General features: G+C 52.6%; 1 protein-coding gene across 2 annotated transcripts in view; it reads right to left on the reverse strand.

The window, feature by feature from the left end:
• The window catches only part of PTPN21 (protein tyrosine phosphatase non-receptor type 21), a 35891-nt gene extending 21215 nt beyond the window's left edge, over positions 1–14676 (reverse strand). The window contains exons 1-3 of one of the 2 annotated variants that reach the window (XM_069951301.1): positions 14410–14676; positions 5744–6030; positions 689–858 (exon numbers count right to left, since the gene is read on the reverse strand). In XM_069951301.1, coding sequence (XP_069807402.1) covers positions 689–858; positions 5744–5923 — 350 coding nt within the window. In that variant the 5' untranslated portion in view covers positions 5924–6030; positions 14410–14676. The remainder of the gene's footprint in view (positions 1–688; positions 859–5743; positions 6031–14409) is intronic. The other variant, XM_069951302.1, reaches the window with a different exon arrangement.
• Between the last annotated feature and the right edge of the window lie 11670 nt (positions 14677–26346).

Raw genomic sequence — 26346 nt, forward strand, 5'->3', positions numbered from 1 at the left:
CTATATCCTCTGTATACCCCTCCTGTATCCTCCTCTATATCCTCTGTATACCCCTCCTGTATCCGCCTCTATATCCTCTGTATACCCCTCCTGTATCCGCCTCTATATCCTCTGTATACCCCTCCTGTATCCGCCTCTATATCCTCTGTATACCCCTCCTGTATCCGCCTCTATATCCCCCTCCTGTATCCACCTCTATATCCCCCTCCTGTATCCGCCTCTATATCCCCCTCCTGTATCCGCCTCTATATCCTCTGTATACCCCTCCTGTATCCGCCTCTATATCCTCTGTATACCCCTCCTGTATCCGCCTCTATATCCTCTGTATACCCCTCCTGTATCCGCCTCTATATCCTCTGTATACCCCTCCTGTATCCGCCTCTATATCCTCTGTATACCCCTCCTGTATCCGCCTCTATATCCTCTGTACACCCCTCCTGTATCCGCCTCTATATCCTCTGTATACCCCTCCTGTATCCGCCTCTATATCCTCTGTATACCCCTCCTGTATCCACCTCTATATCCTCTGTATACCCGGTGTGTATCTGCCTCTATACCCTCTGTGTACCCCTCCTGTATCCCCCTCTATATCCTCTGTATACCCCTCCTGTATCCGCCTCTATATCCTCTGTATATCCCTCCTCTATATCCTCTGTATACCCCTCCTGTATCCGCCTCACGTCCTCACCTGGTGATCTCCTGCTGCAGCTGGGACACGGAGGGCACATAATAGACCACCCCAAAGTAGACGGTGGGCTCCAGGGCGTACTTGTCCAGCTGCTTCTTCAGCGGTTTCTCCAGGTCCACCCATCGCTGCTGGTTCTGCTTGTTGTAGTACCAGAGGCTGAAGAAAGTCACCTGACAGGAGCAAAACCGTAATAACGTGATTACAGAGAGATTACATCCCATAATACACACAGCGTACCGCTCCTATATACATCCCATAATACACAGTGTACAGCTCCTACATACATCCCATAATACACACACAGCGTACAGCTCCTATATACATCCCATAATACACACACCGTACAGCTCCTACATACATCCCATAATACACACACAGCGTACAGCTTCTATATACATCCCATAATACACACACAGCGTACAGCTCCTATATACATCCCATAATACACACACAGCGCACAGCTCCTATATATATCCCATAATACACACACAGCGCACAGCTCCTATATACATCCCATAATACACACAGCGCACAGCTCCTATATACACCCCATAATACACACAGCGCACAGCTCCTATATACATCCCATAATACACACAGCGCACAGCTCCTATATACATCCCATAATACACACAGCGCACAGCTCCTATATACATCCCATAATACACACACAGCGCACAGCTCCTATATACATCCCATAATACACACAGCGCACAGCTCCTATATACAACTCATAATACACACACAGCGTACCGCTCCTATATACATCCCATAATACACAGTGTACAGCTCCTATATACATCCCATAATACACACACAGCGCACAGCTCCTATATACATCCCATAATACACACAGCGCACAGCTCCTATATACAACTCATAATACACACAGCGCACAGCTCCTATATACATCCCATAATACACACATAGCGTAAAGCTCCTATATACATCCCATAATACACACATCGTACAGCTCCTATATACATCCCATAATACACACACAGCGCACAGCTCCTATATATATCCCATAATACACACAGCGCACAGCTCCTATATACATCCCATAATACACACAGCGCACAGCTCCTATATACATCCCATAATACACACAGCGTACAGCTCCTATATACATCCCATAATACACACAGCGCACAGCTCCTATATACAACTCATAATACACACACAGCGTACCGCTCCTATATACACCCCATAATACACAGTGTACAGCTCCTATATACATCCCATAATACACACACAGCGCACAGCTCCTATATACATCCCATAATACACACAGCGCACAGCTCCTATATACACCCCATAATACACACAGCGTACAGCTCCTATATACATCCCATAATACACACAGCGCACAGCTCCTATATACAACTCATAATACACACACAGCGTACCGCTCCTATATACATCCCATAATACACACACAGCGCACAGCTCCTATATACATCCCATAATACACACAGCGCACAGCTCCTATATACAACTCATAATACACACAGCGCACAGCTCCTATATACATCCCATAATACACACACAGCGTACAGCTCCTATATACATCCCATAATACACACAGCGCACAGCTCCTATATACATCCCATAATACACACATAGCGTAAAGCTCCTATATACATCCCATAATACACACAGCGCACAGCTCCTATATATATCCCATAATACAGCAATCTGGAAACAAGAGCTGGATTATGAGACTTTCTGGATACACCCTATCAGCCCCCATCACCTATAGCCCCGGCAGGTACTAATCGGCCTGTATCAGCTGTCACCACCAGCCCCGGACCCTGCATAGACATGTGGAGACTTGTCCGCTCCGGCCGGACCCCACACAGAGGTCAATCCCCAAGCAGTAACACTACCTGCAGCCTACCACAGTATCACACATCACAGGCTGTACCACACATCACAGGCTTAGATACAGCAGCTCAGAAGGCTGTACCACACATCACAGGCTTAGATACAGCAGCTCAGCAGGCTGTACCACACATCACAGGCTTAGATACAGCAGCTCAGAAGGCTGTACCACACATCACAGGCTTAGATACAGCAGCTCAGAAGGCTGTACCACACATCACAGGCTTAGATACAGCAGCTCAGCAGGCTGTACCACACATCACAGGCTTAGATACAGCAGCTCAGAAGGCTGTACCACACATCACAGGCTTAGATACAGCAGCTCAGAAGGCTGTACCACACATCACAGGCTTAGATACAATACACTAATAAAATAAACTCAAAGTAACCAGTGTGATACACCACAATTATACAAAATTTTAGATACAATGCCCAGCCTAGCATATCACATGATAACACTAGATACAAGGGATACATAGCCAATAACCCACAGCAGATACACAATCTTTTGTTCAACAGTATCACACACAATTAGATACAGCAGCTCAGGAGACAGTATCGCACATGATTAGATACGGCAGTGCAGCACATAGTATCGCACATGATTAGATATGGCAGTGCAGCACATAGTATCGCACATGATTAGATACAGCAGCTCAGGAGACAGTATCGCACATGATTAGATACGGCAGTGCAGCACATAGTATCGCACATGATTAGATACGGCAATGCCGCACATAGTATCACACATGATTAGATACGGCACTGCAGCACATAGTATCGCACATGATTAGATACGGCACTGCAGCACATAGTATCGCACATGATTAGATACGGCAGTGCAGCACATAGTATCACACGTGATTAGATACGGCAGTGCAGCACATAGTATCACACATGATTAGATACGGCAGTGCAGCACATAGTATCACACATGATTAGATACGGCAATGCCGCACATAGTATCGCACATGATTAGATACGGCAGTGCAGCACATAGTATCACACATGATTAGATACGGCAGTGCCGCACATAGTATCGCACATGATTAGATACGGCAGTGCCGCACATAGTATCGCACATGATTAGATACGGCAGTGCAGCCCCTCTATAGATACATCTACAGTCTCGGTATCGCCCGGTGAAACCCGTCGGCCGCTACAGATGACGCGATTGGGCAGGAATGATGTGAAGACACATTTAGCCGTCATGCAGCAGGACTGGTATGTGAGTCATTAGTCACCGACCATCTGGGCCCTGGACCTACAAACCCACCGCCAGCCGCCAGGAGAGTCCCCGCCGGAGTCCTCGCAGGACAACAAACACAGTGTGACGTCAATGGAGAAAAACACTGCCGAAACCAAGAAGACAGCGAGAAGCAGAAGCCTCCATGCTGGCAGCCGTCCATCGCTGCCCGGAATGTCTCACACAATGCGACAGCGCCGCATTCCCCTCATTCCTCAGCTCAGGCAGGTAGGACAGGTCTGTCAGCCAGCCCCAGCTTTCCCAGGTGCAGAGCGGGACATAATCACCGGCCACTCAGGTATTACACTAATATCTAGAGACAACTACAACTCCCAGCATGTGGATGATGTCCCCAGTCTGGACTACTCCTTTAGGGCATCACTGCACAAATCATCTTCATATCAGAAGTTCAGGAATGTTTATATGTAACGTGCAATGTTTCTGCTTCCTCGTACCCCCCCCCCTTATTGCTGGGGGCAGTGACTGAGCATGTGTGTCCTCAAGCACTCAGCACATTAGGTGGATGGGGGCAGTGACTGAGCATGTGTGTCCTCCAGCACTCAGCACATTAGGTGGATGGGGGCAGTGACTGAGCATGTGTGTCCTCCAGCACTCAGCACATTAGGTGGATGGGACAGTGACTGAGCATGTGTGTCCTCCAGCACTCAGCACATTAGGTGGAGGCAGTGACTGAGCATGTGTGTCCTCCAGCACTCAGCACATTAGGTGGAGGGGGATAGTGACTGAGCATGTGTGTCCTCCAGCACTCAGCACATTAGGTGGAGGGGACAGTGACTGAGCATGTGTGTCCTCCAGCACTCAGCACATTAGGTGGAGGGGGATAGTGCCTGAGCATGTGTGTCCTCCAGCACTCAGCACATTAGGAGGAGGGGACAGTGACTGAGCATGTGTGTCCTCCAGCACTCAGCACATTAGGAGGAGGGGACAGTGACTGAGCATGTGTGTCCTCCAGCACTCAGCACATTAGGTGGAGGGATAGTGACTGAGCATGTGTGTCCTCCAGCACTCAGCACATTAGGTGGATGGGGGCAGTAACTGAACATGTGTGTCCTCCAGCACTCAGCACATTAGGTGGAGGGATAGTGACTGAGCATGTGTATCCTCCAGCACTCAGCACATTAGGTGGATGGGAGCACTGACTGAGCATGTGTGTCCTCCAGCACTCAGCACATTAGGAGGAGGGGACAGTGACTGAGCATGTGTGTCCTCCAGCACTCAGCACATTAGGTGGAGGGGACAGTGACAGAGCATGTGTGTCCTCCAGCACTCAGCACATTAGGTGGATAGGGGCAGTGACTGAGCATGTGTGTCCTCCAGCACTCAGCACATTAGGTGGAGGGGGCAGTGACTGAGCATGTGTGTCCTCCAGCACTCAGCACATTAGGTGGAGGGGGGCAGTGACTGGGCATGTGTGTCCTCCAGCACTCAGCACATTAGGTGGAGGGGGGCAGTGACTGGGCATGTGTGTCCTCCAGCACTCAGCATATTAGGTGGAGGGGGCAGTGACTGAGCATGTGTGTCCTCAAGCACTCAGCACATTAGGTTAAGGGACAGTGACTGAGCATGTGTGTCCTTCAGCACATTAGGTGGAGGGGATAGTGACTGAGCATGTGTGTCCTCCAGCACTCAGCACATTAGGTGGAGGGGGCAGTGACTGAGCATGTGTGTCCTCCAGCACATTAAAGGGACGTACATATTTATACACTCTGAAGAGCAGGTGGCGCTATTGTGTAAACTATTTGTTGGAGTGTTTGGTAATAACCTGTAAGTTGTGAATATATTGATACAATGACCAGAACATTTAATGGTGGGAAATGCATTAAATTAGAAATAATAAGTAATATACTTATACAGGCTGTGGCACTGGCCAGAGACAACTACAGTACTACAAGTCCCAGCATTACCTCTCGGAGCTCCAGCCTCTGGGCCACGGCCTCCAGACACTCCTGCCCTGAACTCTCCACCGACAGGGTGAACTCCACAAACTCATTGTTGAGCAGCTGGATTCGGGCCACCAGGCAGCTCTTACTGGACACCGTGTATCTCCTCGTCCGCTTTAACTTCAGCCCAAAAGGAAGCGGCATCTTCCTGGCGAGCGTGACCAGCCGGAGCGTCCGAGTGTCCAGCCCAGATCATCCAGCGGCCATTAAATAGAGAGAGAAGAGTCTGCACGAGTGACACATTCAGGACCCTGCAAGGAGAGAGCAGAGAGGTCAGTACTGGGGTCCCAGGAGTAAGGAGAGCAGAGGGGTCAGTACAAGCGTCCCAGGAGGAAAAGGGAGAAGAGCAGAGGAGGAGTCAGTACTGGGGTATCAGGATGGAGAGGAAGAAGAGCAGAGGAGGAGTCAGTACTGGGGTCCCAGGATGGAGAGGAAGAAGAGCAGAGGAGGAGTCAGTACTGGGGTCCCAGGATGGAGAGGAAGAAGAGCAGAGGAGGAGTCAGTACTGGGGTCCTAGGAGGAAGAAGAGCAGATGGGTCAGGAGTGTGGAGAAGGAGGAGCAGAGGGGTCAGTACCAGGGTTCTAGGATGGAGAGGAAGAACAGCAGAGAAGGGGTCATTACAAGGGTCCCAGGAGAAAGAATAGTAGAGGGGCCACTACTGGGGTCCTAGGATGGAGAGGAAGGAACAGCAGAGCCGTCATTACGGGCGTTCCAGGAGGAAGGAGAAGAGCAGAGGAGCCAGGAGTGGAAGGAGGAGGAGCAGAGGGGTCCGTAGTGGGGAGAAGGAGGAGCAGCAACAGGGGGGTCAGTAGTGGGGAGGAGGAACAGAGAGGTCAGCAGTGGGGAGGAGGAGCAGCAGCAGAGGGGTCAGTACAAGGGTTACAGGAGAAAGAATAGTAGAGGGGTCATTATGGTGGTTTCAGGAGGAGGAGGAGCAGTAGAGGGGTCAGGAGTGGGGAGGAAGAGCAGAGGGGTCAGGAGTGGGGAGGAGGAGGAGCAGAGGGGTCAGGAGTGGGGAGGAGGAGGAGCAGAAGGGACAGCAGTGGTGAGGAGAAGCAGAGGGGTCAGGAGTGGTGAGGAGGAGAAGCAGAGGGGTCAGGAGTGGTGAGGAGGAGAAGCAGAGGGGTCAGGAGTGGTGAGGAGGAGAAGCAGAGGGGTCAGGAGTGGTGAGGAGGAGAAGCAGAGGGCTCAGCTACACAACACACTGCAAATGCACAACTGAACGAAACGTACACAGCCCAGAGTTATCTATTCCTGGAAAAGCCGACAACCAATATAATCATCATCATCATTATTATTATAACTCTCCTATTTACCTACAAAATCTGCCAAAATACTATAATGAAATGTATCACTGCATGAGTGTATGTAAGCCTGTGTATCTAATACTATGTGCGATACCCTCTGACCCCAGAAAAGGTTTATTCACGACATCCAAACAGTTAAGTAAAAGTCACCTGTAAACCAAGATGCTGCAGGACGCCTGGTACATCCTCCGCCACCGACACAACCTGCTATCACCGTGTCCGGCATCATCCGAAACAGAGAAAAATGGATGCAGAAACATAATGTGAACCTGAGCCTGAGAGTCCTCCATAAACCTCCAGTCCTCCGATATCAGAGAAACATCCAATATAATCACCAATTATCAGCAACGTCCAGGCCCTCGCCCTAAACATTCACCTCCATTAGTTATGTAAGCGATAACAGGTGACAAGAATATTTATAGTCAGACGTGACTCACCGCCATTATTATAGGATCGGGGCCAAAAGGTGGAGAAAAGATGAAGAATCTGCATAATGTGCGACCGATGACATAAGAGGAGTATTTCAGGACCGGCATAAATAGCACTTCCCTAATATAGTCCCAGTACAAGAGGGTGCGAGACCATAAGACATTGTGTACATTACTGATTCTGAGTTACATCCTGTATTATACTCCAGAGCTGCACTCACTATTGTGCTGGTGGGGTCACTGTGTACATACATTACATTACTGATCCTGAGTTACATCCTGTATTATACTCCAGAGCTGCACTCACTATTGTGCTGGTGGGGTCACTGTATACACATTGTGTAGCTGTCACTATTGTGCTGGTGGGGTCACTGTATACACGTTGTGTGGCTGTCACTATTGTGCTGGTGGGGTCACTGTATACACATTGTGTAGCTGTCACTATTACGCTGGTGGGGTCAATGTATACACGTTGTGTGGCTGTCACTATTACGCTGGTGGGGTCACTGTATACACGTTGTGTGGCTGTCACTATTGTGCTGGTGGGGTCACTGTATACACGTTGTGTGGCTGTCACTATTGTGCTGGTGGGGTCACTGTATACACATTGTGTAGCTGTCACTATTACGCTGGTGGGGTCACTGTATACACGTTGTGTGGTTGTCACTGTTCCCGCTGTGGCCCTGGGCTATACACTGAGCTCTGGGCGTCGCTCCTATATTAGAGGATTATATATACGAGCAGTATTATGGGGATGGCTCAGCCTCTGTATACAGGATCCCAGTGACTCATAGACAGAACTGCAGCCGCTCTAGCTCCGGCACCGTATACATCCAAGCGGTAACTCCACCAAATCCTTCTCAGTCCGCCTGTACCTGTGTTCCTCCAGGCAGAAGTCCTCTGTATTATTGGATCACTCAATGAAGACAGTCCATGAACTCTGGCTTATAGTCCATACAATAGAGATTTATTCCTCGGTCCTGGAACATAAGCACCAGCTCCGGGGTCACTGAATATAACGGGGCCCCTTGTACCTCTAGGGCCACAACTGCAGCCGCTCTGTACCCGCCATTATATAGCAGAGGGAATTCACAATGCAAAAACAAAAGAAACAAAGAGGTCCGGAGCCGCCGTCCCCTCACAGTGACTGCCCTCCTTCTCACACATCTCCTTGTTCTGTCTCTGGGAAAGTTGGGTGACAACCTACGAGGCAACAATACCACCTCCACCAGTTATACTGCCATCCCCCTAGTATCCTGACCATGTAACCCGCCATATGGCATCTCTGGAGAGTACTGCGTTAGTGTTAAAGGGGTACTCCAGAGGATTTTCTTCTTTTTTTTTCAAATTAACAGGTGTCATAAAGTTATACAGATATCTAATTTACTTCTGTTTAAAAATCTCCAGTTTTCCAGTACTTATCAGCTGCTGTATGTTCTAGAGGAAGTGGTGTATTCTCTCCAGTCTGACACAGTGCTCTCTGCTGCCACCTCTGTCCATGTCAGGAACTGTCCAGAGCAGCAGCAAATCCCCATAGAAAACCTCTCCTGCTCTGGACAGTTCCTGACATGGACAGAGGTGGCAGCAGGGAGCGCTGTGTCAGACTGGAGAGAATACACCACTTCCTGTAGGACATGCAGCAGATGAGAAGGCTTGATATTTTTATACAGAAGTAATTTACAAATCTATAAAACTTTCTGACACCTGTTGACTTGAATAGAAAACAATTTCACTGGAGTATCCCATTATAGGTGTATGTAATGAGCTCCCCCTAGTGGTGGCAACTGGCAGCAGAGTTTTATCATGTATCTTTACCATGGTAGAGGATTTGGAGCTCTGTATCAGAAAACTAAGAGATATAATAAGAGAATTATGAAGATAAAAAGGCCTGAAGTTAAAGAGGGTGAGTTCCTGATACAGTGAAGGGGCAGCGGGCTATACTGGGGGGCTTTGTTGCTGGGTGTATCTAAGCAGCGAGCATGGCGCCCGGCCTCGTATCCCTCCATCACACTCTCTGGATTCTTGCGGCTTTATTTAGCTGCCAACTAGAGGATCGATTTTTGGCAAGTTGAGCGGCTGCGGAGGAGGAAGCACAAGCCCTGGTGACTCAGTGCCCACTGGCTGCAGAGGGCCACACCTGACCCGCGGGACGCTGCCCACATCATTCATGGAATGTTCCAGAACATCAGCAGCAGCAGGACAGCGGATCCTACTACACATCAAGCCGGGCACACATTTACCCCTGTGGTGCCGGACACCAGACATATTCATATATGCTGAGCTCCCAGTATACCAGAAACCAAATAACTCATGCAATAGAAACCCATCATATACCATAGCGATGTACCCACAGTACTGAGGGCATCAGAGCATTTCTGCAAACGAAGCCAAGTGCAATGGCGGCAGCACTGAGGACGGACAGGTGACAGATCCATCATAAAGCAGCTGATCTACCCAATGCATAAAGAACAGGAGGGATCTGCCACCTATGGAGCCTCAGCTGCTGCAGAACTACATGCTGGGAGTTGTGGTTTGAGGGCACAGATGACTGCCTGAGAGTAAACCCAGTCTATGCCCTATATACTGCAAAGCAGGACTGTTCTTAGGTATCAGTGTCCACCGTCCATTCACAGGGTACAAACCATCCCCCTGCAGGATACTGCACCAAAGTGAGTATAGTGATCCGTAACCCTCTGCATATACATGTTATAGGGTGTGTGCCGCCTGATGGTAACAACGCACCATAGTGACTATAGTGATTCGTAACCCTCTGCATATACATGTTACAGGGTGTGTGCCGCCTGATGGTAACACCGCACCATAGTGACTATAGTGATCTGTAACCCTCTGCATATACATGTTATAGGGTGTGTGTCGCCTGATGGTAACACTGCACCATAGTGAGTATAGTGATCTGTAACCCTCTGCATATACATGTTATATAGGGTGTGTGCCGCCTGATGGTAACACCGCACCATAGTGACTATAGTGATCCGTAACCCTCTGCATATACGTTATATAGGGTGTGCCGCCTGATGGTAACACCGCACCATAGTGAGTATAGTGATCCGTAACCCTCTGCATATACATGTTATATAGGGTGTGCCGCCTGATGGTAACACCGCACCATAGTGAGTATAGTGATCCGTAACCCTCTGCATATACGTTATATAGGGTGTGCCGCCTGATGGTAACACCGCACCATAGTGAGTATAGTGATCCGTAACCCTCTGCATATACGTTATATAGGGTGTGTGCCGCCTGATGGTAACACCGCACCATAGTGACTATAGTGATCTGTAACCCTCTGCATATACATGTTATATAGGGTGTGCCGCCTGATGGTAACACCGCACCATAGTGACTATAGTGATCTGTAACCCTCTGCATATATATGTTATAGGGTGTGTGCCGCCTGATGGTAACACCGCACCATAGTGAGTATAGTGATCTGTAACCCTCTGCATATACATGTTATAGGGTGTGTGCCGCCTGATGGTAACACCGCACCATAGTGAGTATAGTGATCCGTAACCCTCTGCATATACGTTATATAGGGTGTGTGCCGCCTGATGGTAACACCGCACCATAGTGACTATAGTGATCTGTAACCCTCTGCATATACATGTTATATAGGGTGTGCCGCCTGATGGTAACACCGCACCATAGTGACTATAGTGATCTGTAACCCTCTGCATATATATGTTATAGGGTGTGTGCCGCCTGATGGTAACACCGCACCATAGTGACTATAGTGATCCGTAACCCTCTGCATATACGTTATATAGGGTGTGCCGCCTGATGGTAACACCGCACCATAGTGAGTATAGTGATCCGTAACCCTCTGCATATACGTTATATAGGGTGTGTGCCGCCTGATGGTAACACCGCACCATAGTGACTATAGTGATCTGTAACCCTCTGCATATACATGTTATATAGGGTGTGCCGCCTGATGGTAACACCGCACCATAGTGACTATAGTGATCTGTAACCCTCTGCATATATATGTTATAGGGTGTGTGCCGCCTGATGGTAACACCGCACCATAGTGAGTATAGTGATCTGTAACCCTCTGCATATACATGTTATAGGGTGTGTGCCGCCTGATGGTAACACCGCACCATAGTGAGTATAGTGATCTGTAACCCTCTGCATATACATGTTACAGGGTGTGTGCCGCCTGATGGTAACACCGCACCATAGTGAGTATAGTGATCCGTAACCCTCTGCATATACATGTTATAGGGTGTGTGTCGCCTGATGGTAACACCGCACCATAGTGACTATAGTGATCTGTAACCCTCTGCATATACATGTTATATAGGGTGTGTGCCGCCTGATGGTAACACCGCACCATAGTGTAGAGTGTAGTGATCTGTAACCCTCTGCATATACATGTTATAGGGTGTGTGCCGCCTGATGGTAACACCGCACCATAGTGAGTATAGTGATCTGTAACCCTCTGCATATACATGTTATATAGGGTGTGTGCCGCCTGATGGTAACACCGCACCATAGTGACTATAGTGATCTGTAACCCTCTGCATATACATGTTATAGGGTGTGTGCCGCCTGATGGTAACACCGCACCATAGTGAGTATAGTGATCTGTAACCCTCTGCATATACATGTTATATAGGGTGTGCCGCCTGATGGTAACACCGCACCATAGTGAGTATAGTGATCCGTAACCCTCTGCATATACATGTTATAGGGTGTGTGCCGCCTGATGGTAACACCGCACCATAGTGACTATAGTGATCTGTAACCCTCTGCATCTACGTTATATAGGGTGTGTGCCGCCTGATGGTAACACCGCACCATAGTGTAGAGTGTAGTGATCCATCACACTCCTAGTCCTGTGCATTCTGGATTAAATATAGGAAAGACCCCAAAATACTAGAAGCCCTGATGGGAGTGCAGGATCCCCACCCCCGCTGTCCTCTCAGCTATTACAAATGTGCCGGAGCGCAGCGGGGACAGGCTGCCCTGCCAAGACCCGGACCCCCGGCTACAGTCACACATCTTAATATAGATCTATGAAAATCCCATCTAGACTTCCAAGAAAGCGGCCCACCCCCACCCTGAACCCAGCTACCCCCATACCTGCGCCCCCCTCGAATTCATGGCATCGGCCAGCACAACTTATGTAGTGTATCACTGCTGAGATACTAGACAGATGCAGTGTATCGCTGCTGAGATACTAGACAGATGCAGTGTATCGACGCTGGGATACTAGACAGATGCAGTGTATCGCTGCTGAGATACTAGACAGATGCAGTGTATCACTGCTGAGATACTAGACAGATGCAGTGTATCGACGCTGGGATACTAGACAGATGCAGTGTATCGCCGCTGAGATACTACAGAGATGCAGTGTATCGCCGCTGAGATACTAGACAGATGCAGTGTATCGCCGCTGGGATACTAGACAGATGCAGTGTATCGCCGCTGGGATACTAGACAGATGCAGTGTACCGCCGCTGAGATACTAGACAGATGCAGTGTATCGCCGCTGAGATACTAGACAGATGCAGTGTATCGCCGCTGGGATACTAGACAGATGCAGTGTATCGACGCTGGGATACTAGACAGATGCAGTGTATCGACGCTGGGATACTAGACAGATGCAGTGTACCGCCGCTGAGATACTAGACAGATGCAGTGTATCGCCGCTGAGATACTAGACAGATGCAGTGTATCGCCGCTGGGATACTAGACAGATGCAGTGTATCGACGCTGGGATACTAGACAGATGCAGTGTATCGACGCTGGGATACTAGACAGATGCAGTGTATCGCCGCTGAGATACTACAGAGATGCAGTGTATCGCTGCTGAGATCCTAGACAGATGCAGTGTATCGCCGCTGAGATACTAGACAGATGCAGTGTATCGCCGCTGAGATACTAGACAGATGCAGTGTATCGCCGCTGAGATACTACAGAGATGCAGTGTATCGCCGCTGAGATACTAGACAGATGCAGTGTATCGCTGCTGGGATACACCTCGCATACAGTGCTGGGATACACCTCACATACAGTGCTGGGATACACCCCACATACAGTGCTGGGATACACCTCACATACAGTGCTGGGATACACCCCACATACAGTGCTGGGATACACCCCACATACAGTGCTGGGATACACCCCACATACAGTGCTGGGATACACCCCACATACAGTGCTGGGATACACCCCACATACAGTGCTGGGATACACCCCACATACAGTGCTGGGATACACCCCACATACACTGCTGGGATACACCCCACATACACTGCTGGGATACACCCCACATACACTGCTGGGATACACCCCACATACACTGCTGGGATACACCCCACATACACTGCTGGGATACACCCCACATACACTGCTGGGATACACCCCACATACACTGCTGGGATACACCCCACATACACTGCTGGGATACACCCCACATACACTGCTGGGATACACCCCACATACACTGCTGGGATACACCCCACATACACTGCTGGGATACACCCCACATACACTGCTGGGATACACCCCACATACACTGCTGGGATACACCCCACATACACTGCTGGGATACACCCCACATACACTGCTGGGATACACCCCACATACACTGCTGAGATACACCCCACATACACTGCTGAGATACACCCCACATACACTGCTGGGATACACCCCACATACACTGCTGGGATACACCCCACATACACTGCTGGGATACACCCCACATACACTGCTGAGATACACCCCACATACACTGCTGAGATACACCCCACATACACTGCTGGGATACACCCCACATACACTGCTGGGATACACCCCACATACACTGCTGGGATACACCCCACATACACTGCTGGGATACACCCCACATACAGTGTATCTCACCTGTTGCACACTCTCCGGGCTGGGCTTCTGTGGTCTGGGGGTCTCCGCTGTGGTCTCTGCAGGACTCGCCCCCGGTTCCCCTCACTGCCCGGTCCCCGCTCCTGATCCTTCCGCTCACTTCCTGTCTGGGATCAGTCCGGGGATCAGTGCGCGGTGATGAGGCGGCGGAGGGGCACGTACACCCGAGTCTCTCCTCGGTGATATAGTCCGGGCTGCTGTTCGGTGAGCGGAGTGCGGTGCCCGCTGTGCCGGGCGGAGGAGGAGGAGGGCACCGGGTATACAGGAGGGAGGGGGCGGGGATGTAGTCCTGCGCGGAGGGACACACGGAGGATTCTGTGCTGCTGCCGCTGCTGCCCATGATGTCAGGGGGATGGAATGCCGGGCAGCAGCGGCAGCAACACAGGGCTGTCAGTGCGGGGACAGCTGCTCCTCCGCCACTACAACCCCCAGCATCACACAGGGCAACTACAACCCCCAGCATCACACAGGGCAACTACAACCCCCAGCATCACACAGGGCCACTACAACCCCCAGCATCACACAGGGCAACTACAACCCCCAGCATCACACAGGGCAACTACAACCCCCAGCATCACGGAGAGCAACTACAACCCCCAGCATCACACAGGGCCACTACAACCCCCAGCATCCCAGATGGTTATACATGGGGCAACTACAACCCCCAGCATCACACAGGGCAACTACAACCCCCAGCATCACGGAGAGCAACTACAACCCCCAGCATCCCAGATAGCTTCGCATATATGAAAGATTTCCATCCATATGTGTAATGTGGGGCGCCCAGTGTTCTCTTGGATGCTGGGAGTTGTAGTCTGTACCTGATGATATGGAGAGGATACACCTCTATGCCTCCCAGCAGCTGACAGCTATATTATCACCTATCACTCAGCTTTCCCAGGAGCAGATAAAACCCAAAATAGACCCGGCCTTTCGGATCTGTTATATTCATCCTATAGATTGCAAGCGCTGTGGTCTAGCTGCCCCTCCTGCCGCCCGCAGTATCCTGATGTACCCCGGTGTATATATATATCCACAATGAGGGCAGCAGCTTTCCTGTCCTGGAGATGAGTCTGATGCCAAATATGTGAAATATGTTCTGCACATTACTGGGGCATTACTCATTGTTTACCACCCTGCCACCCTGCCCACCGCTATACCAGAGCCCGCCACCAGGGGAGCCGCCCCAAGAGCTTACACTCTAACCACTGCCACCCTGCCCACCGCTATACCAGAGCCCGCCACCAGGGGAGCCACCCCAAGAGCTTACACTCTAACCACTGCCACCCTGCCCACCGCTATACCAGAGCCCGCCACCAGGGGAGCCGCCCCAAGAGCTTACACTCTAACCACTGCCACCCTGCCCATCGCTATACCAGAGCCCGCCACCAGGGGAGCCGCCCCAAGAGCTTACACTCTAACCACTGCCACCCTGCCCATCGCTATACCAGAGCCCGCCACCAGGGGAGCCGCCCCAAGAGCTTACACTCTAACCACTGCCACCCTGCCCACCGCTATACCAGAGCCCGCCACCAGGGGAGCCGCCCCAAGAGCTTACACTCTAACCACTGCCACCCTGCCCATCGCTATACCAGAGCCCGTCACTGGGGGAGCCGCCCCAAGAGCTTACACTCTAACCACTGCCACCCTGCCCACCGCTATACCAGAGCCCGCCACCAGGGGAGCCGCCCCAAGAGCTTACACTCTAACCACTGCCACCATGCCCACCGCTATACCAGAGCCCGCCACCAGGGGAGCCGCCCCAAGAGCTTACACTCTAACCACTGCCACCCTGCCCACCGCTATACCAGAGCCCGCCACCAGGGGAGCCGCCCCAAGAGCTTACACTCTAACCACTGCCACCCTGCCCACCGCTATACCAGAGCCCGCCACCAGGGGAGCCGCCCCAAGAGCTTACACTCTAACCACTGCCACCCTGCCCACCGCTATACCAGAGCCCGCCACCAGGGGAGCCGCCCCAAGAGCTTACACTCTAACCACTGCCACCCTGCCCATCGCTATACCAGAGCCCGTCACAGGGGGAGCCGCCCCAAGAGCTTACACTCTAACCACTGCCACCCTGCCCACCGCTATACCAGAGCCCGCCACCAGGGGAGCCGCCCCAAGAGCTTACACTCTAACCACTGCCACCTTGCCCATCGCTATACCAGAGCCCGCCACCAGGGGAGCCGCCCCAAGAGCTTACACTCTAACCACTGCCACCCTGCCCACCGCTATACCAGAGCCCGCCACCAGGGGAGCCGCCCCAAGAGCTTACACTCTAACCACTGCCACCCTGCCCACCGCTATACCAGAGCCCGCCACCAGGGGAGCCGCCCCAAGAGCTTACACTCTAACCACTGCCACCCTGCCCTCCGCTATACCAGAGCCCGCCACCAGGGGAGCCGCCCCAAGAGCTTACACTCTAACCACTGCCACCCTGCCCATCGCTATACCAGAGCCCGCCACCAGGGGAGCCGCCCCAAGAGCTTACACTCTAACCACTGCCACCCTGCCCATCGCTATACCAGAGCCCGTCACAGGGGGAGCCGCCCCAAGAGCTTACACTCTAACCACTGCCACCCTGCCCATCGCTATACCAGAGCCCGTCACAGGGGGAGCCACCCCAAGAGCTTACACTCTAACCACTGCCACCCTGCCCACCGCTATACCAGAGCCCGCCCCCAGGGGAGCCGCCCCAAGAGCTTACACTCTAACCACTGCCACCCTGCCCACCGCTATACCAGAGCCCGTCACTGGGGGAGCCGCCCCAAGAGCTTACACTCTAACCACTGACACCCTGCCCACCGCTATACCAGAGCCCGCCACCAGGGGAGCCGCCCCAAGAGCTTACACTCTAACCACTGCCACCCTGCCCACCGCTATACCAGAGCCCGCCACCAGGGGAGCCGCCCCAAGAGCTTACACTCTAACCACTGCCACCCTGCCCACCGCTATACCAGAGCCCGCCACCAGGGGAGCCGCCCCAAGAGCTTACACTCTAACCACTGCCACCCTGCCCATCGCTATACCAGAGCCCGCCACCAGGGGAGCCGCCCCAAGAGCTTACACTCTAACCACTGCCACCCTGCCCACCGCTATACCAGAGCCCGCCACCAGGGGAGCCGCCCCAAGAGCTTACACTCTAACCACTGCCACCCTGCCCATCGCTATACCAGAGCCCGTCACTGGGGGAGCCGCCCCAAGAGCTTACACTCTAACCACTGCCACCCTGCCCACCGCTATACCAGAGCCCGCCACCAGGGGAGCCGCCCCAAGAGCTTACACTCTAACCACTGCCACCCTGCCCACCGCTATACCAGAGCCCGCCACCAGGGGAGCCGCCCCAAGAGCTTACACTCTAACCACTGCCACCCTGCCCACCGCTATACCAGAGCCCGCCACCAGGGGAGCCGCCCCAAGAGCTTACACTCTAACCACTGCCACCCTGCCCACCGCTATACCAGAGCCCGCCACCAGGGGAGCCGCCCCAAGAGCTTACACTCTAACCACTGCCACCCTGCCCATCGCTATACCAGAGCCCGTCACTGAGGGAACCGCCCCAAGAGCTTACACTCTAACCACTGCCACCCTGCCCACCGCTATACCAGAGCCCGCCACCAGGGGAGCCGCCCCAAGAGCTTACACTCTAACCACTGCCACCCTGCCCACCGCTATACCAGAGCCCGCCACCAGGGGAGCCGCCCCAAGAGCTTACACTCTAACCACTGCCACCCTGCCCACCGCTATACCAGAGCCCGCCACCAGGGGAGCCGCCCCAAGAGCTTACACTCTAACCACTGCCACCCTGCCCACCGCTATACCAGAGCCCGCCACCAGGGGAGCCGCCCCAAGAGCTTACACTCTAACCACTGCCACCCTGCCCATCGCTATACCAGAGCCCGTCACTGGGGGAGCCGCCCCAAGAGCTTACACTCTAACCACTGCCACCCTGCCCACCGCTATACCAGAGCCCGCCACCAGGGGAGCCGCCCCAAGAGCTTACACTCTAACCACTGCCACCCTGCCCACCGCTATACCAGAGCCCGCCACCAGGGGAGCCGCCCCAAGAGCTTACACTCTAACCACTGCCACCCTGCCCACCGCTATACCAGAGCCCGCCACCAGGGGAGCCGCCCCAAGAGCTTACACTCTAACCACTGCCACCCTGCCCTCCGCTATACCAGAGCCCGCCACCAGGGGAGCCGCCCCAAGAGCTTACACTCTAACCACTGCCACCCTGCCCACCGCTATACCAGAGCCCGCCACCAGGGGAGCCGCCCCAAGAGCTTACACTCTAACCACTGCCACCCTGCCCATCGCTATACCAGAGCCCGTCACAGGGGGAGCCGCCCCAAGAGCTTACACTCTAACCACTGCCACCCTGCCCATCGCTATACCAGAGCCCGTCACAGGGGGAGCCACCCCAAGAGCTTACACTCTAACCACTGCCACCCTGCCCACCGCTATACCAGAGCCCGCCACCAGGGGAGCCGCCCCAAGAGCTTACACTCTAACCACTGCCACCCTGCCCACCGCTATACCAGAGCCCGTCACTGGGGGAGCCGCCCCAAGAGCTTACACTCTAACCACTGACACCCTGCCCACCGCTATACCAGAGCCTGCCACCAGGGGAGCCGCCCCAAGAGCTTACACTCTAACCACTGCCACCCTGCCCACCGCTATACCAGAGCCCGCCACCAGGGGAGCCGCCCCAAGAGCTTACACTCTAACCACTGCCACCCTGCCCATCGCTATACCAGAGCCCGCCACCAGGGGAGCCACCCCAAGAGCTTACACTCTAACCACTGCCACCCTGCCCACCGCTATACCAGAGCCCGTCACTGGGGGAGCCGCCCCAAGAGCTTACACTCTAACCACTGCCACCCTGCCCACCGCTATACCAGAGCCCGCCACCAGGGGAGCCGCCCCAAGAGCTTACACTCTAACCACTGCCACCCTGCCCACCGCTATACCAGAGCCCGCCACCAGGGGAGCCGCCCCAAGAGCTTACACTCTAACCACTGCCACCCTGCCCACCGCTATACCAGAGCCCGCCACCAGGGGAGCCGCCCCAAGAGCTTACACTCTAACCACTGCCACCCTGCCCACCGCTATACCAGAGCCCGTCACCGGGGGAGCCGCCCCAAGAGCTTACACTCTAACCACTGCCACCCTGCCCACCGCTATACCAGAGCCCGCCACCAGGGGAGCCGCCCCAAGAGCTTACACTCTAACCACTGCCACCCTGCCCACCGCTATACCAGAGCCCGTCACAGGGGGAGCCACCCCAAGAGCTTACACTCTAACCACTGCCACCCTGCCCACCGCTATACCAGAGCCCGCCACCAGGGGAGCCGCCCCAAGAGCTTACACTCTGATCGCTGCAGGTCAGAGACATCTAGTGCCCCAACGACTGCTGCTATACATGGCATGTATGTAGGATGTAACTCAGGATCAGTAATGTATGTACACAGTGACCCCACCGGCAGAATAGTGAGTGCAGCTCTGGAGTATTGTTTAGGATGTCAGACATATCATCTTGTGGTTAGTGGATTGCTGTGGGGTCTCCAGTCCTGTGGTACCATTGTGTAATCCACCTCACCGGATTCTTCTTTTTCTCCTATCTGGCGGCAGGTTGTGACCATTGATCCCTCCAGCTAATCCCATCATCTCCGCCATCTGTCTGTCTGGAGTGACCCCAGGATAATCCCTGAGCTGCTCCTGAAGATCACCTCTATATGTAATGCAGGTGACGCAGGAATCCATCAGTGTACAGTGAACTCCCATCATCCTCCGGACATACACAGTATATATATATATATGTATATAAACATGGGATGTGTAAGGGCCCGATTACACCAAACAATTATCGGCTGGACTTGGCCGATTACTGTCTGTTCCGGGTGATGACTGATTGGTGATCAATAACAACAGTGAGGGTCCCTGGTGTAAAAGGAGTGGTGGCAGCAGACCTCCGCTCTCTTCAATGGACCCCTACGGACCACAAACCTCCTACCCACCACCGCACTCCTGCTGCCTGATGTATGACAGGACAACACCTGCTTGATCCTCTTAAAGGAGAAGTCTGGCGAAAATTTTTATTAAAGTATTGTATTGCCCACAAAATGGCAGGGCAGGGGGATGCACAGTGTCTCTCCAGTGCTCAGTGTCCCCCTGCCATCATCCTCTCCAGCAGCCACAGCCCGCACAGCTCTGGGAGTCGGGTTGTGACATCACCATGTTATCCAGGAAGTGACATCACCATGTTATCCAGGAAGTGACATCACCGTGTTATCCAGGAAGTGACATCACCTTATTATCCAGGAAGTGACATCACCATGTTATCCAGGAAGTGACATCATCGTGTTATACAGGAAGTGATGTTATCCAGGAAGTGACATCACCATGTTATCCAGGCAGTGACATCACCATGTTATCCAGGCAGTGACATCACCATGTTACCCAGTAAGTGACATCACCATGTTATCCAGGAAGTGACATCACCATGTTATCCCGGAAGTGACATCACCATGTTATCCAGGAAGTGACATCACCATGTTACCCAGTAAGTGACATCACCATGTTATCCAGGAAGTGACATCACCATGTTATCCAGGAAGTGAAGCCTTGATGCAGTAATAAGTGCAGGGAATAAAGCACTTCATAAGCATTTCCCATAATAAGTGTCTATTGGGGATTTGTATAACTTTTTGGGGGGGGGGGGCAATACAATACTTTAAAAAAAAATTCAGCCGGACTTTACTCTTGCTGTGTAATGGCCCTAAGGGTGGTCCTGACCCTCCCTGACTGCACACATCATTGAAAGGAAGGCTGAGGGGCCTATGACACCAACAGATTATCTGACAGATGGTTACAGCCATAGGGCCCTCGCACACTGAGGGAATCACATCTCACTTCTTAGAATGGAGCCTATGGGATCGGCAGAACGTCAGGCAGGAGCGTGCACGGAATCCGCAGCAAGTTATCCTCAGTGTGCGAGGGCCCAAAGCCAGGAACAGACTATACACAGGGAAGAGAAATAAAGACTGAGATTTCTCCTCTTCTCACAACCATTCCTGGCTTTGGCTGTAAAAATCGGTTTGTTCTCAAGAGAGGTAAGCCACCGCCAGAGGAGTCTGTAATGCTGGGGTAGGGAACCTCCCCTGCCTATTATATACGCTTAGACCTGGAGCTATATACCACTCACGTTTCCAGTCTCTGTTTTCTTATTAATCTCTCGTTTCATCCTGTGACCAGGGCCTCTGCGGCTTACATTCACACAGGATCGCTCCACCTTCGCACACAGGATAGCTCCGCCTTCGCGCACAGGAGAGCTCCGCCTTCACGCACAGGATCGCTCCGCCTTCACGCACAGGAGAGCTCCGCCTTCACTCACTGGAGAGCTCCGCCTATACGCACAGGAGAGCTCCGCCTTCACACACAAGAGAGTTCCGCCTTCACGCACAGGATAGCTCCGCCTTCATGTACAGGAGAGCTCCGCCTTCGCGCACAGGATCGCTCCGCTTTCACACACAGGAGAGCTCCGCCTTCACGCATAGGAGAGCTCCGCCTTCACACACAGGAGAGCTCCGCCTTCACACACAAGAGAGTTCCGCCTTCACGCACAGGATAGCTCCGCCTTCATGTACAGGAGAGCTCCGCCTTCGCGCACAGGATCGCTCCGCTTTCACACACAGGAGAGCTCCGCCTTCACGCATAGGAGAGCTCCGCCTTCACGCACAGGAGAGCTCCGGCTCCGCCTAACGTAAAGGTACGGAGTATCCACAGAAAATCAACGCAAACATGAGCCATATAGCAGACATTGCAGACAATGCATTATAAAACACACGTTCCTAGAAAAGAGGGACTCCAGCATGCTACTTGTCTGTAACACGAACATCAGAAAGCATAGTAACAGGGATTCCTAACTCGAGCCTAAATGATTACTTTTAATGTACACAAAAATGAGGTCAAGAACATTTTTGTGGACGCTAAAAAAAAAATTACACCAAAGCAAAACGTCCCATAAGAAATCATAGAAATGCAGACAATTGTTTCCACCCCCCAAAAATAATGATTTATTATTCTGAATAACATGTAACACAAATAGGAGAGGAAGGGAAACACAAGGGCGGCCAGAGACTGCAGGAAGGAATGAGCAGGGCAGATGTGGGCACATACATGCAGCATCTCTGTCCGGGGAGAGAGGGGTTACAGCTATAGAGAGATTACCCCCACAGTCCTGTCCCCTGATGTAAGCCCCAGCCTGAAGTGGATCTGCTATGATTTGGAAGGTGAGAGAGACTTCCTGGGTCAGAGTACAGGGCTGGAGACCCCGCTATACAGACCATGCCCCTCCTCCACTCCCCCTCCCACCCAGTACAGGGAGCTCTTAAACCAAAGCAATGCTCTTACACCAAGTCACAATTTTGAAAATCTGTGAGCTCTTCTTAAACCAAGGGATCACTTTATGTAAAACGGACTGTAAAAACGCAGTGTGACCCCGGCCTAATAGACAAATTCCACATATAAGTAAACCTAGAAGGAAAGACTCATCCTCTCTCTTCTGGGGAGGATGTAACCTGTAACCCAGTATCTAGAAATGAGGCCCCCTTAATGAGAGGCAGAAAAAGCCCAGCGTTACTAGCAGCTGCTGCAGAACATCTTTGGGAGTGGACTTTATGTGGTATTATATAGCAGGACAGTGAGAGGGGACAGGATAGACAGGGCCGTCTTAACAGCATTATGGGCCCCTGGGCAGAGGTGCAAATTGGGCCCCCCCCCAACCGCCGCCATCAAATCCCCCACATCTTTGCATATAGTGCGCCCCATAGTAGCCAATTCCCCCATATAGTGCCCCCCATAGTAGCCAGTGCCCCCCATAGTAGCCAGTGCCCCCCATAGTAGCCAGTACCCCCATAGTAGCCAGTGCCCCCCATAGTAGCCAGTACCCCCCATAGTAGCCAGTGCCCCCCATAGTAGCCAGTGCCCCCCATAGTAGCCAGTACCCCCCATAGTAGCCAGTGCCCCCCATAGTAGCCAGTACCCCTAAAGTAGCCAGTGCCCCCCATAGTAGCCAGTACCCCTATAGTAGCCAGTGCCCCCCATAGTAGCCAGTGCCCTCCATAGTAGCCAGTGCCCCCCCATAGTAGCCAGTGCCCCCATAGTAGCCAGTACCCCTATAGTAGCCAGTGCCCCCCATAGTAGCCAGCACCCCTATAGTAGCCAGTGCCCCCCATAGTAGCCAGTGCCCCCATAGTAGCCAGTGCCCCCCATAGTAGCCAGTACCCCTATAGTAGCCAGTGCCCCCCATAGTAGCCAGTACCCCTATAGTAGCCAGTGCCCCCCATAGTAGCCAGTGCCCCCCATAGTAGCCAGTGCTCCCCATAGTAGCCAGTGCCCCCCATAGTAGCCAGTGCCCCCCATAGTAGCCAGTACCCCTATAGTAGCCAGTGCCCCCATAGTAGCCAGTGCCCCCCATAGTAGCCAGTACCCCTATAGTAGCCAGTGCCCCCCATAGTAGCCAGTGCCTCCCATAGTAGCCAGTACCCCTATAGTAGCCAGTGCTCCCCATAGTAGCCAGTGCCCCCCATAGTAGCCAGTGCCCTCCATAGTAGCCAGTGCACCCCATAGTAGCCAGTGCCCCCTATAGTAGCCAGTGCCCCCCATAGTAGCCAGTGCCCCCCATAGTAGCCAGTGCCCCCCATAGTAGCCAGTACCCCTATAGTAGCCAGTGCTCCCCATAGTAGCCAGTGCACCCCATAGTAGCCAGTGCACCCCATAGTAGCCAGTGCCCCCTATAGTAGCCAGTGCCCCCCATAGTAGCCAGTGCCCCCATAGTAGCCAGTGCTCCCCATAGTAGCCAGTGCCCCCCATAGTAGCCAGTGCCCCACATAGTAGCCAGTGACCCCCAAAACAACAAACCAGTTACTCACCCGTCCGGCGGCCCCAGCAGCTGATGTCTCCCGGCAGCGCGCTCCCATCATCCTCCGGGCACAGGCGGCGGGGTACAGAGAGACTGCCTGTGCCGGAAGTGTCCGGCTACACGACACATCCAGGACACAGGCAGCGTCTCTGTACCCCGCTGCCTGTTCCCAGAGGATGTCGGGAGTGGCGCGCTGCCGGGAGAGGAGCTGCTGGGGCCGGCGGACGGGTGAGTTCCTGGACTGCCCGCCCCTTCTATCGCCACTTAGCTGAGCCGATCAGAAGCCCAGGAAAGTGCTGCTCATTGCACTTTCCTGGGCTTCTGATCGGCTCAGCTGAGAAGCGATAGAAGGGGCGGGCGGAGGGGGTGGCTCAGGGCCGCTCACTATGCATATGCTTAGTGAGCGGCAATAGAGGGGGCGGGCGGGACGGCTTCCTTGCGGTGCTCAGCACTGCTTGGGAGCCGTCTTCGCTTTATAGGACGCACTTAGTTTTTATAAGTGCGTCTTATAAAGCAAAAAATACAGGTGTGTCCCAGAGGGCAGGGGCCCCCTAGGACGCAAGGGCCCCCGGGCAGCCGCCTACCCTGCCCAATGGGTAAGACAGCCCTGAGGATAGAGGGCAGACATCCCCAGTACAGACATCACCTGGTAGATGATCATCATAGCATTAAAAATCAGAACTCGAAACAAATAGCAGCTGCTGCAGAAACTCTTTGGGAACAGATCAGTCAATCACCTGATAAATACTACTGATACATGGGGCAATATATAGGCGGGGCATCATCCTAGTGTAATGGGGTCTTACAACTAAAGAACAGAGCTCAAAATATATAGCAGCTGCTGCAGAACATCTTTGGAAGCAAACCTCTCAATCACTTGAGACACGACTGACACACACACGCACATATATATATATATATATATATATATATATATATATATATATATACACACCGCTGAAATATACACACACACACATATATATATATATATATATACACTCACCGGCCACTTTATTAGGTACACCTGTCCAACTGCACGTTACCACTTAATTTCTAACCAGCCAATCACATGGCGGCAACTCGGTGCATTTAGGCATGTAGACATGGTCAAGACAATCTCCTGCAGTTCAAACCGAGCATCAGTATGGGGAAGAAAGGTGATTTGAGGGCCTTTGAACGTGGCATGGTTGTTGGTGCCAGAAGGGCTGGTCTGAGTATTTCAGAAACTGCTGATCTACTGGGATTTTCACGCACAACCATCTCTAGGGTTTACAGAGAATGGTCCGAAAAAGAAAAACCATCCAGTGAGCGGCAGTTCTGTGGGCGGAAATGCCTTGTTGATGCCAGAGGTCAGAGGAGAATGGGCAGACTGGTTCCAGCTGATAGAAAGGCAACAGTGACTCAAATAGCCAACCGTTACAGCCAAGGTAGGCCGAAGAGCATCTCTGAACGCACAGTACACAGTATGGGCTACAGCAGCAGAAGACCACACCGGGGGCCACTCCGCTCAGCTAAGAACAGGAAACTGAGGCTACAATTTGCACAAGCTCATCGAAATTGGACAGTAGAAGATTGGAAAAACGTTGCCTGGTCTGAGGAGTCTCGATTTCTGCTGCGACATTCGGATGGTAGGGTCAGAATTTGGCGCCAACAACATGAAAGCATGGATCCATCCTGCCTTGTATCAACGGTTCAGGCTGGTGGTGGTGGTGTCATGGTGTGGGGAATATTTTCTTGGCACTCTTTGGGCCCCTTGGTACCAATTGAGCATGGTTGCAACGCCACAGCCTACCTGAGTATTGTTGCTGACCATGTCCATCCCTTTATGACCACAATGTACCCCACATCTGATGGCGACTTTCAGCAGGATAATGCGCCATGTCATAAAGCTAGAATCATCTCAGACTGGTTTCTTGAACATGACAATGAGGTCACTGTACTCCAATGGCCTCCACAGTCACCAGATCTCCATCCAATAGAGCATCTTT

Source organism: Dendropsophus ebraccatus, chromosome 13 (genome assembly GCF_027789765.1).
Source record: "Dendropsophus ebraccatus isolate aDenEbr1 chromosome 13, aDenEbr1.pat, whole genome shotgun sequence".
NCBI lineage: Eukaryota > Metazoa > Chordata > Amphibia > Anura > Hylidae > Dendropsophus > Dendropsophus ebraccatus.